The following is a 13963-nucleotide window of genomic DNA, read 5'->3' on the forward strand; positions in this document are numbered from 1 at the left end:
TCTTCGGTGACATCGGCAACAAATACTGGAGGATACGTAGAGTGTACATCAACCATGTTATAAGCAGAGACACCAGAATATACTCCAGAGAATTGATCTGCAAAAGCATTAACTATTTTTTCAGGATCAGTGTAGGTGGACTTATCACGCATCATTTTTCCAGGAAGTCGAGAGGTCGTTGTTTTCTGTCTTATATAATTCCAAAAGTTACGGGGATCAGAACTAAGCGATTGTTCAGCACTAATAGTAAAGGAAGTATACGCATCAGAGATTTTCTGTTTAGTCAAACATCTCAGTCTTTTATATTCCGCTGAATAGAAAGCACTATTGCTTCTCCTCCACTTCCGCCTATAATACTCTTTCAACTTTAATAGCCGCTTAATTTCTGGGGTGTACCAAATAGGGTATGAGGATCCCCGACTCAATCTGTTAGGAACAAATAAATCCAAAATCTCATACAACTTTTTATAAAAAGCTCGCAAAGCATCATCCGCATTAACCTCCACATTTAGAAAAGACCAATCCGTGTAAAGTAGTTTATCATACATGCCAGGAAAGTTGGCTCTTCGAAAATTATATCGACCACCCAAAGACGGAAAGTTCGGCAAACCATCATTTGCCGTCAGTAAATTCATTGTAATATCTAAGGCAGGATGGTACTGATCCTCGTAGACGAAGGGACAATCATCATGAACAAGATCAAACTGATGGTCAGTATTTGTCAGAACCAAATCCAATAGACGATTGTCACAGTTCAGTACATGATTGAGTTGGCGAAGGTCCAGAAAATCACAAAAGTTACGAAATAACTCCGTTTTTCCACATTTGGTTGACATACCAGGCGCCTTAATATATTCAGGCAAATTAAAATCACCAAGGATAAGGACAGGATAATTCAAAACTTTATGTTCTAGGGCGTCCAAGAAACATAGTAAATCAGGTTGCGGATTATCAGGAGGTATGTACAACACCACGATATATAAGGTCACAGACCATAAAGAGCACTTGCAAATCAACACATCGACAAGTGGTACTAAAGTCTGAATGTCTATAGAATCAACCAGCTCAACATCATGATGACTAGCTACAGCAAGCAGAACTCCACCACCTCTGTTATGTCCAACCAAATCAAACTTACGATCAGCTCGTAAGACTCTGTACTTATCCACGAATAATTCATTAGATCCAAGATCCGAATTTAAATTAGTTTCCGATAGAGCAATCAAATCATAGGTACAATCAGAACAATTAACATAAAATTCACGCGTTTTTGTACGAAGACCATTAACATTTTGATAGTATACATTAACAGATTGACACATTTTGTTGGGCAAAATCAGTTTTCCGAAGCCTTGATAATTGAGGGAATGCCACGGATGTACTTTAGTATCAAATCCTTTTCGCCAGACTCAGTTCTTGTTTTTAATTCAGTCCTCGCCCTCCTATAAAGATCAACCTGGAAAGGAGTACGATCATTCGAGACAGAGATATTCTTAAATTCATTATGAGATTTCAAATTCCGCATATTACGAAAAATAAGCTTAAAAGAATTATGATCTGATAATTTTACTGGTATACCCCTAGATCTCGCGGTATTAGAAGCGGCAAATTTACCACAGCGAAAAGGCTGAATAATAGGTTCAGTAACCCCCAAATGCGTAAATAGTTTGCTTAGAAAGGCAACATCCGCATCACCTTGTTCTTTCCGTGATAAACCGTGGGATTCTGGAATATTATAAATCATCAGATTATTCTTCCTACGCTCGCGTTCCATCACTTCGTGTATAATTTTTTCAGAATCAAAATCAGTTAAAGAATGTAAAGACGGCGGAGTAACATTTGATTTCAGAGCAGCAATATCCTTCTGGAGAGAGAGTATAACGGCTTTCAGACTGTTTAAGTCATTCCCCAATGAAACGCACGAGACGCATGAGAAAGAGAGACCCTTCCCCGCATGAACCTTGCGCGCCTCAGCCGCAGAGACATCGACACAACTAATATTAAATATCTTGCTACAGACGCAGCACCTCACAGTGCGATGCTGTTCGCACTGGCGATTACAACAGGCACATTTATCCATCAGGCGTATGTCCACGACGATCTAAAAGGAAGGAGAAGGGATAACACTCTTCACACCTGTAGTGCCCGTTACGGTGACTGACAACACAGAAAGGCAGGCCCCGGAGAAGGAAAAAGGATAAAGAGAGAGTCAGGAGTAGTTCGAAGGAGACAATACACCACCCAGAGTGCGATAGCAAATCAATCCTGTTTCTTACCGAGCAATGAAATCGCTACGATAATCTCAATACCAACCAAAGCAAATAAACAAATTTAATAAAGACAAGCATTCACCGCTATAATCACTTACTACTTACGGCAACGTGAAGTACGAACATAGACTCACACTTCGGTAACAAATATACCTCAGAATAACTAGTCTCACCAAGCAAAACCAAGCAGCAAACACAGCGAATATGACACGTGCACCTCTCACTTGTTCACGCGCTTGAATTGAAACAACTCATCAAACTCTTCCTCGGTAATTAAACCAATAATTTGATTATGCAATAATTGAAACTGTCTGTAAGTATTTTCTATATCACCAGCACGTGCGACAAAAACCAATTCGTCTTCAGGTGCAGTGGTGAGACTGGGGCCACAGCCCAATGTTTCGATAAGTCGATTTAATTCGATGCTTCGACGTAAAAGAATCTTCGCGAGTTTATCAGCCATTGTAAAAACCGAAAGAAAATATCAATACAACTTGTAAATGAAATTTTGGACCAGTCTATATAAATTGCGAAAATTATTGTAAACAGATTATAAGAATAAATCTCGTTCCAGATGTGAGCGTACAAAAAAGCGGATTTCAAAAATGACAAAGGAGTTCAGAGTGCGTTGTAAATTAATGAAAATACGTAAAATTAATAAGAATAACGTATAGGAGCGTCGTAGCGTCGTGCGTCTAGTAGTGTCGATCACCTACTCGGTTCAGTGAAGGACCCAGAAACACGCTAGCCACTGAAGAAACCAATAGGCGAAAATAACAGAAGCGGAGAAAAAACCAAGAAACGTAACTGAATCCGGCTCGAAGGACCATTAATGTTCGTACAAAAAAGGAAAATTGTCGAACTAAAATGCGAGGTGCCGGTTAAAAAAAAAGAAAAAGGATTCAAAAAAATAATTAAATTCTATTAATAAAATCAATACAGCTTTAATGAGAAAGCGATTGCAATGAATGCAAATCGTGCAATTAATAAAGAAAATTCTAAAGAATGCGAAAGAATGTAAATAAAGGTAAATAAAATAAAAACCGTACATACAAGAATGCGGCGAAAATTACACGTGGCGTGGTGGAAATTGAAGGCACACGATGCAGACGATACGGCGACTAGCGGAAGATTGAAATCTTGTCGATTAAGACTGATAACGACGGAAAGGAAGAGAGACAAAATGCGTCACACGTGCGCTTCAATTTTAAAAACAAAAATATTAACATTTATAAAAGATTGAAAATACAATAGAAATAAATTTGAATTTAACTGATTTCATTTTCTATTCCGGTAGGAACTCCTATAAATATAACGAAACATTTTGAATGCCTCTTAATCACTCTGAAGGGACCTTCATACCTAGGAGACAAGGTAGGTTTAATACCACTGATTTTAACAAATACAAAGTTTGACCTGAACAATTCTTTGTATATAAAAGGTTTTTGGCTAGAATGTAAGGTTGACTGAACTGGTTTAATGTAAGCAAAAGATTGATGGTTGGGCACGTATAAAGAATTCTCCCGGTAATCTGTGTGGCTGACCATATACCAATTCAGCTGATGAACAACCTAAGTCCTCCTTCAGAGATGATCTGAGACCAAGTAGTATTAAAGGTAAGTTATGATTCCACCTAGCGGAATTACCTTGGGCAATAATCACTGATTTCAAAGTACGTTGAAATCGTTCTATCATACCGTTACTTTGTGGGTGATAAGCAGATGTGTGTATTTGATGAGTACCCAAGAGTAATTGGAATTTTGAAAATAATAGTGTTTGGCACGTGAATGATCGTGGTAGGAATACCGAAACGGCTGAAGTAATGCCTGAAAAGAGTATCCGCAATAAACGCGGATATTGCAGCATCTGCAATAGATCCTGCAGAGATATCTTTTAGAGGAAAATCCTCTGGTCACCATGTGAAACGCTCAATGACCGTGAGCAGATAAGTACATCCAAGAGATGGAGCGAGTGGGCCAACCAAACCAATGTGTATGTGTTCAAATCTAACTTTTGGAACTTTGATTTTGAGAATTGGCGATTTTGTATGCCATTGTATTTTTACTTTCTGGCATTGCAAACATGATTTTGTCCAAATACGAATTTGTTTCGACATATAAGGCCAAAAGAATTTTGTTTTTATTAAATAAATGGTTGCTCGTATGCCAGGGTGAGATAAACCATGAAATTTTTCTATAACTATTTCTCTAAATTGCTGCGGAATGTAAATTCGTTGAGATTCCGTTGATATTTCACACCATAATATGATATCAGGTAGCGTTGTGGTTGGTAGCAATAACTGTTAGGGTGCAGTGTGAGTGCAAGAAAATTGTTTATATAATAGGTTCCACAATTCGATATCTGTGAGTTGAGCTTTGTAAAGTGTAAGTGTGTCGGGGTACTGAGAATTTAGAGATTCAATATTTGTCCTGGACAAAGTGTCTGCAACAATATTGGAATTTCCCTTAATGTATCTCACATCGGATGTATACAGGTTGGTCCATTTAACGTGAGACAAGCGATTATCTCGAAAACGGTTTTACATTAAAAAAAAATTCGTTACATCTTAAAAGGTTTTCTTGGCTACTATTTCTGCATGCAGTCGTTACTTCGCGATAAACATTATCCTTAAGGATGCCCCACAAAAAAAAATCAAGAGGTGTTAAATCAGGTGATCTGGCAGCAGAGGCGTAACTAGGGTATGGCAGGCATGGCACGTGCCATGGGCGCCAACTGAAGGAGGGCGCGAAAAAGCGCCTAATGTATAAATACGCAAATGAAAATAAAAAAATATTTTTATAGATATAAATATGTGTATTAAAAAACTGCGTAGGAAAAAGCACGCATTCGTTTTTCGTTTGTTTGTCCATGTTCTCTATGCTACTAGCTCTCTTTCTCTGTACAAATGTGATTTTGTATTTGAAAAAAAGAAATGCAGAATAGTAGCGTGTGTTGTGTTCTGTGCTAAAGCTGTTCGGAATACGGGGAATCCCTGTCGCGTAGCACGTGCATCGGTATTCTATCGTAGGTACGATAAACGAGAATCGGTCTCTTTGCAGTCTGTTGCTCAATTTAAAATTCGTTCGCATTTGATTTTCGTTTATACATAGTTGATAGTTTTTCGATCCTGAATAATATCTAAATGGCCAGTGTTTTTTTATAAATCTAAGAGATATTAAGGTAAATATATATTTTTATATTTTTTTAAGTAGTTAAAATTGGTTTTAAATTTAAATTCTACTTCTTGAAGAATATCATATATTTATTCATATGTTTATAAAATTATATTTCGTTATTTTTTAAAAATGGCTGTTAATCAGTGTTCGCGTATTTAAAATAATATTATTTCCCGCAAATTGCAAATTATAAATAATTGTTTTCTTTTTTTATACTTTAGAAAATAGTACCTCAGAATTGAGAACTATGAAACGTTCATTTGAGAATAAGAAAGAAAGTGGAGCTGCAGGTCGAAAAAGGCGCTTGTTAGAGACAAAAAAAGTAGAAAAAAGCAGCAAAATTTGTAATACGTTTTTTGAAAAATCAGGCACAAACACAATTTCTTCAGAATGTCTTGAAAATTCTGCAAATTTTAAAGAATTGAAAGATGCTGGGCCAAGTTCAACCGAGAAAGAATTTGATACGACATCTAATGATGCAGAAAAGGTAACTGAAAATATTTTGACAAGGTCTTCAGAGAATTCTAATTCTAGAAAGTATGCTACTTCTGAAGAATTAGAAGATGGGTTTGACAAAGAAATAGATACTGATGACGTTGAAGTAAATAAAAACTTGATGTCCAAAGACGCAGAAAATTAAAAAATCCCATACTTAGAGCGATTGAAGAACACAACATCGGTCTTCTTAAGTTTAGTGAAGAATCGGGAAAGGTAATTGTAACTGATGCGTTGAGAATAGAAATGATAAATCCCGGTTCTAAGTAATTTCAAAACAGCGAGGGTCCTTTTTTGCCCACTAACAATCGTTCTATGAACAAAATTTGGTTAAAAAAAAATTAGGAAATGGTCTTGGTGAGCAAGTGATGCGTTCATGGTTAGTTTATTCACCTTCCAAAAAGTCTGCCTTTTGTATTTGCCGTCTTCTTTTTTCCTGGTTCGATAACCAATCTAGTTTGGAGCAAGAAAGCGGATTTAAGCAATTGAAAGCACTTGAGAGAATGAGTGTTCATGAAAATTCCAAAAATCATCGACAATGCTTTACTCAGTGGAAAGAAATGGAAAGAAATTTACTTAACAACAGAGGCATAATTGATGCAGAAATTCAAGATCAAATTCAAAGAGAAAGTCAGAAGTGGTGTGATATTTTGAAAAGACTTTTACACTGCATCAAATACCTTGGGATACAAAACCTGGCTTTGCGAGGCCACAGAGAGACACTTCAGTCAGATTTTAATACAGGAAATTTACTTGGTTTGTTGAAACTAATTTCTAATTTTGACCCTGTCGTAAAAGAACACATAAAATTTGCGGAGAGCTATCCTGGATCCACTTCATATCTTTCACCGAAAATACAGAACGAGTTTATTCACATCATGGCATCTACTGTTCGTGATAGTTTGCTAGAAAGAATACGTGAAGCAAAGTATTATGGGCTAATGTTTGACTCGACTCCTGTTCAAGCTCATCGTGAACAAATGTCTGAGGTAGTAAGATATGTTGATATAAATTGATAAAAAAACTGTTCAGATTAAAGAATCATTTCTCGGTTTTTTACCAATAAGCGATAAGGACGCTGCCAGCTTGGTTCAAGAAATATTGAAACAGTTAGAGAAAGACAATATGAATTTACAAGATTGTAGGTCACAGTGCTATGATAATGCTGCTGTTATGGCTGGACACAAGACTGGTGTTCATCAAGAAAATAACAACATGGCAATATTTGTGAATTGTGATTATCATTCCCTCAATTTGGTAGGCGTCCATGCAGCCAAAGAAGAAGTAATGATGGTAACTTTTCTAAAATCTGACTCTGATACCAGGTGGAGCGCAAAAACGGAATCAGTAAAACCTGTTAACAAATATCTTGAGCAAATAGTGGAAGTTCTCCAGAACATAATGGACGATGGAAGCGCGACTAGTGAAACTAAAAGCGATGCAAAGGAACTCTATAATCGAATATTAACATATGACTTTCTAACGTTGCTAGGGTTTTGGAACAAGATCTTAATTCGTATTGACCGCGTTAAAAAGAGATTGCAGGACCCTAAAATGAACTTTCATGCAGCAGCTTTAGATTTAAAAGCTCTCCAAAATTATTTTCATGATGAAAGAGAAGTGTTAGTTAGTGATTCACTGAAAGAAGGATTTCGAATTTGCAATGAATGGGACATTGAATTTGAAAGACGTCAAAGAAGAAAGAAAAGAATGGATGGCGAAACATCGAGACATGCTGGTTTATCAGCTAAAGAAGAAATGGAAAGAGTTATGAAAGGGACTGTCGATCGTCTATTCAATGAATTAAAAAGTAGAAGCGTTCGTATACAAGAAATTGATGAAAAATTTGGATTTCTTCTTGATATGGAAGGGTTGTGTTTTAAAGCCGAAACAAGCTACTTGAAAGAGCCTTGTGAAAAATTTGGAAAAGCCTACAGTTGTGATCTGGATGGGCAAGAATTATATGAAGAAGTTTTGGATTTTAGAATGCTGCTAACAAGCTATACCAAAAAAATATCAAGCCCCGAACAATTACTTAATTTTATAGTTCAGTATGGAGATGAAAACGGTTGTCTCTCGGAGCGATTGACTCTCCGTCTGTTCAGATGGATCTTGATTGTGAGTCGATGGCAAACTTTTTTACAGAGCCTCCCCTCATCATCGATGACGTAACTACGGCGGCTGCAATTGATGAAATTCTTACCTCTCTTAAATCTTGCTCCTTCTCTCTTACGCTTGTGACCACGACCGATGTAGGTGATGCTTTGACTTAAGCCGGATTTATATTTGTCTGACGTGTCGTGTTGTGACGCGTCAGAACAGTATAGGTTGAAAATATTTACTATGGTGAGATTTATATTTGTGTGTCGCCATGTATTGTGGTGCCTTGTGTTGTGTCGCATCAGCAACAATCCCAATGTCCGTCAGAGCAGTGGAGTGGGAAGTGACGCATAACGACAGATCAGACAAGTGTACACCTGTCTTATGACTCGTCAGATTTGCGTTTCTTCTTTCTTTCGATATTAAATTTAATTACATTTAACATTATCAGCATCGCTCTCAAGCTCTTTAACCAGGCCGTGAAATTCGCCTTTAGCCTCTCTCTTTTTGTTCACTGGATGAACCCAATATCTTCTCCCTTTTTCTTTTTTTTTTAAGAGTTGCCAGTACCATAAAATGAATATCAGTAGTATAGCTATGGGCGTTCAGGTAGTGGTGGGGATAAAATGTGATTTCGGACCCCAATGTTAAATCTTATGTGATTTTGGTCCAGAACGCACATAGCTATACTACTAATATCTTCTTCATAATTTGAATCAGAAAATTCATGGGAAAACATTATAGACCCACGTATGAACTCTCTGAGTGCTACGATTGTATTGATTCAAAATATCGCCAGAGTGCGTCAGAACACAACATATAAATGTGAACACTAACCATTACGCCAGAGCGCATAACGGCACAACACGCCAGACAAATATAAATCCGGCTTTATTCGAAGTCCCCTTGAGTGGGTTCTGATGGTATGCGTCTCAACCTTCTTTTTCCTATCTTGGATATAGTACTTCCTCCCTTAACTCATATCTTCAACTTTTCTTTTGAGCGGTCTTTATTTCCCTCTGCCTGGAAAGTTGCTCATGTCGTTCCCATACCCAAATCCAAGTCCTCTTCATGTAACACTGATTTCTGTCCGATTTCAATTTTATCCGTACTATCAAAAGCTTTTGAACGCTTAGTTTATTTACAGGTTTAAGGATTTCTAGAGAGTGTCACGCCTTAAATCGTTAATGTTGATAATTACCTTGAAAATCCACACAAACAAGGACAATTCCAATTCCTCAACTTTTCTAACCCAAGTGTTGTTGCCGCAGGTACCTAGATGACTCAGTGGAGACGGGGGGGTACAATTTATTTTATTTAAAGGCGCCACCTCGTTAATACCGCGACACCCACTAACGAGGAAGTGACGATGTATGTGAAATAGGTAAAGCTCGATATAATGAAAGAAATAAACACAATTCAACAACAAAAAGAAATTCAAAACGATCAGTAATATTTAAAAAAACAATAATAAAAGGTAAACCCTTTAAAAAAAAAAATAAGATTGTAAGTACGCGCAATTCCCCGAAAACAAAGAGCTCAGTGTTGACGAACAAATTGATCACTTTCCAACTCCGAAAAATTGTCAAACAATCTAATCTTTTACAAAAAAAAATAATAAGATAACTGAAATTATATATGTTTATATATACTGATGTTAAATGAAATGAAATTATAAATGAATATGGAAAAGTTAAAAAATTACCCTTAAGGGGAAATGTAATTATTATAAAAAGAATTCAAACAAGAAATGAAATAATTTTTTTTTTTTTTGTAACAATTAAACAAAAACACTCTGACCTTTTTTTTTTCGTTTTATCAAAAACTAAGCTGAGAGTTCCTTTTCCAAAAGTACATGAAAATTTCCAGTGGGCGCCGTCAGGTTGGTGGTCGAAAAGGTAAGGATGCTGTTATTCCAAAAATAACTTTCCCCAAAAAAAAAATTCTCAAAACACCTTTCTGTTTCAGGTTTCTCAAAATTCCAAAATGGCTGTGGATGGATACCACGATTCGTCGTGTCGAAAATTTCGATATAAATCGACAATATATTACGAAATTATTTTCGACCGTACACAAAAATTTTTTACATAAATGTATTAATTTTTTTTTTTAATTGTAAAGTAGAATAATTTTTAATTTGTGAAAGAATAAAGTCTACATAACTGAAGGATTGAACATTAGTTTTAATATTAGAAACATTAGATTACTAAAATAATTAACTCAAAAAAAAATAGATAACTTCGGTACTAGCTTACCTCACAACGTTACGAGGCTAAAATACAGCCGAATTAAAGATTAATACTGCGTTTTTCTACTCCGGGAAATCCCGATCGAAATTAAATACTTTGTCGATGTTTGGTGAATAACTCCGCCAAAAGCGTAATTTTGTCTACGACCCAAACCAATTACAAAATTTTATCTTCAAAAATGTCGTTTCAGGACAAAAATGCTTCACCATACATTAAACGCGTTAGACTGTCTAGTGAAAGTGACCGAGTTAAAAATGCGGAAAACGCTTAAATACCCGTTTCCAAAAACCGGCAAAAAATTTTATATCGCGTCCGAGTTTCCGACTACGAGTTCAAATCAATATCGGTAAACGATTAAATAAGGTGAATCACCTCATCTGAATTTTAATATCATCTTAAATTTTTACTATAATATTAATTAAAGCAAAGCAAATACTAATTTAATTCCGCCCTCTATGAATTAAAGATTAAAACAAAAAAAAAGACAACGAAAAGGATTAACGGGAAAGGAAACCTTCAAACCACTTCAACCCTCTGGCGTCACCTTCTGAAACACGAACCAAAAAAAAAAATCAACTGTAAATCGAAACTAATCAATAATATCGAGCTTTACCCTGAAACTTAAGGAAAGGAAAACAAAAATAGGGAAAACGACATTAGTCAAATAAAACTGTAACAAGAGGTTTAATTTACACAATGAGTTGCAATCGGGTTTTCGCAGTGGGCATAGTACAACTACTGCCCTCATTAAAGTTACTAATGATATTAGATATGCCTGCGACAACAGATAGTGCTAGTACCGCTCGATTTCAACAAGGCTTTTGATTCTGTCGACCACAGCCTTTTTTTGGCGTCTCTTTCTGCCTACGGATTCACTCCCTCCTGTGTTTCTTGGTTTCAATTTTACCTTTCCCATCGCTCCTTGTGCGTACGCGCTAACTCTTCAATTTTTTCTGCTTGTGCAATCAAATGTGGTGTTCCTCAGAGCAGTGTATTGGATCCGTTACTTTTTTCTTTGTTCGTTAATAGTGCTACTAACTATATCTCGTGTAATTATCATTTGTTACTATTGTGCGACTTAATAGCGATCTATCTAGGGTCTTGAACTGGTCTCGGAGATACGGACTTAAGTTGAACTCAGTTAAAACGCAAGCTATTGTGTTTGGAACTCGTCAATTACTTGGTAAGATTAATCCATCCACCTGCAGTGATCTGATGCTGGATGGAAATGTCATACGGTTTTCTGACACAGTTAAAAATCTTGGAGTCGTTATGGATTCTTGGAAACCGCAAATTCAACATGTGTGCAGAAAAGTTTATACTTGCTTCCACTCTTTAAAAAGACTTCGCTTCTCTCTTCCTCCGGTGGTCCGTCGTAACCTTTGCTACTCACTTATATTTCCTCACTTCGACTATGCGGACGCGGTTTATCCCGATCTCTCGGCGACTCTTCTGAGTAAATTACAGCGGATACAAAATAATTGCACCCGGTTCATATTTGACCTAAATAGATTTGAGCATGTAACGCCGTATCGTAATTACATTCAGATGTTAACCTGTGAGTGAAGTAGATCCTTTCGTTTATTAACCATTTTATTTGAAATCCTTCATAACTGCACCCCAAAGTACTTATCAGATAGGTTCCAGCAATTATCAACTCATGAGCTTGCTACTCGTTCACGTTCTGATACTATTCTTACATTTCCTGTTCATAGCACTGAAATTTGCCACAAATCATTTACCTTCTGAAATTCGTAATATTTCTAACATTGCTAATTTTAGACATGTTTTAAAGAGCCACTTGCTTGCCCTTCAACTGGCTGTTTCCTGATTCTTTGTTCTTTGTCTTTCTCTTTTTTCCTCTCTTCAACTGCTCTCACTTGTTGGCAACTGATATCCGGCAGATTCTTTTGGTCTCTTTTAGCCGCTCTCTCTTTATTTAGTATTTAGTTATAACAATTAACTTACATAATATAATACTTTATTACATGTAATAAAGTATTAGAGACTATTAGAACGTCACTTAAGTTTCTCTCAAGTATTACAATACCTACATAACAATACACAAAATAACTTTTTTTCATTATTAAGCAAAACGAATATAAGACAAAAAATTCAAAGTTTATTAAATAGACTAACGGACGAAAACAAAGAAAACCTACCGATGTGATGTACACATGAACAAAAATATTTAGGTAGTACATTAAGTGAACAAGAATCATTAACATTAGCAAACAAATTAAATACGGCTATTAAAGAAAAATTATCATCTGCTCCACTAATTTCTAAAAGTCTCACTTTAAAAGCATTCGTAAAACAGGAAATGAGCTGCTTTGAAAACGAGGGTGTTCGAAGCAATCATTTTCAAAAAATTTATGACTACTTAATCACCATTCCTCCAACAAGCATGGAATCAGAGAGGGTTTTCACATCAATCCAAAGTTTTTGTACAACAATCCGTTGTAAACTTAATGATAATACATTAGAAAACCTATGTATTTTAAGAGCACATTTTAATAAGTCGTATTACAAACAAGTAGGTATTTTGTATTAAGCATTTGTACTACGACTTATTGATATATACACCCTATATATCTGAATGACTGCAACAAACTTCAAGGGGTGATTCTTTAGTGAATTTTAAAGGTACTTTCATATATGAACCATGGGCGAAAATTGAACGGGAGTGGTTACGTTTAGTAGTTTAGAAGGATAGGTTGAAAGTACAAATAGGGTCAAAACGTGCCCTATTATGAGTTAAACATATTCCCCAAATTTCATCTTCCTAGCGTTTATGGTTTTTGAGAAAAAAAAATTAAACCAAAATTTTCCGCCATTTTTGGAGGGGTGTAGCTCCTTAGGGGAGCCGAAGTCGCCCATGGTTCATATATCAAAGTACCCTTAAAATTCACTAAAGAATCACCCCTTGAAGTTTGTTGCAGTCATTCAGATACACCCTGTATACATATATGAATAATTATTTATTTATTTTACATTTTTATAATAAATTTATTATCAAATTTCGTTTAATTCATTATTTTACCTCTCCATTTTTTGATTCTTCATATTTTTTTCAATACCGGTATAAATACCGGTATACCGTTATCACATTGAAAATATACCGAAATACCGATATTCAATTTTCGGTCGGTATTCCGAACACTACTTGCCATATTCAGTAAATACTATTTTTGTTTGTTCCGTTGGGTAATTTGGCAGAGATCGCTTGTGCGATAAAATGATCCATTTGCTTGTGTTATACTGTTTAAGTTTAAGTTTATCCATTGCTCGACTAACAATCGACAATAGTATTTTATGTATATATTTTTGTTCTTATTATTTTTTTTTCATTGTTTTTTTCTTCTTGTGTATCGTATGTAATTTTGTATTCTCATTTGTGGCAATAAATAGTAAATATACATATCTTACAATATACATCTACATATATAGATTTGGGATCGTTTTATTGCATTAACTATGTGTGTAGCGTCTGTTATTAACCTCCGTATAGGTGGAAAATTGAAGATATCGTTGCACAGAAGATGAAGAGTATGAGCCATGCAACCCCGTGGTACGATATGAGGATAGTCGTCTTGTGAAAACCTAAATGCCTCTTTCATATTAGCAGCATTGTCTTCGATTACCACAAGGAACTTTGCGATTTATCAACAAT

General features: G+C 35.8%; 1 protein-coding gene across 1 annotated transcript; it reads left to right on the forward strand.

Moving 5' to 3' along the window:
• Positions 1-6819: 6819 nt before the first annotated feature.
• Positions 6820-8113, forward strand: LOC139429348 (zinc finger MYM-type protein 1-like). Its single transcript, XM_071195034.1, has 2 exons — positions 6820-6930; positions 6974-8113. The coding sequence occupies exons 1-2, from the start codon at positions 6820-6822 to the stop codon at positions 8111-8113; spliced, it is 1251 nt and encodes a 416-aa protein (XP_071051135.1).
• The last annotated feature ends 5850 nt before the right edge of the window (positions 8114-13963 follow it).

This window comes from Onthophagus taurus, chromosome 3, assembly GCF_036711975.1.
Source record: "Onthophagus taurus isolate NC chromosome 3, IU_Otau_3.0, whole genome shotgun sequence".
NCBI classification, from domain to species: Eukaryota; Metazoa; Arthropoda; class Insecta; order Coleoptera; family Scarabaeidae; genus Onthophagus; species Onthophagus taurus.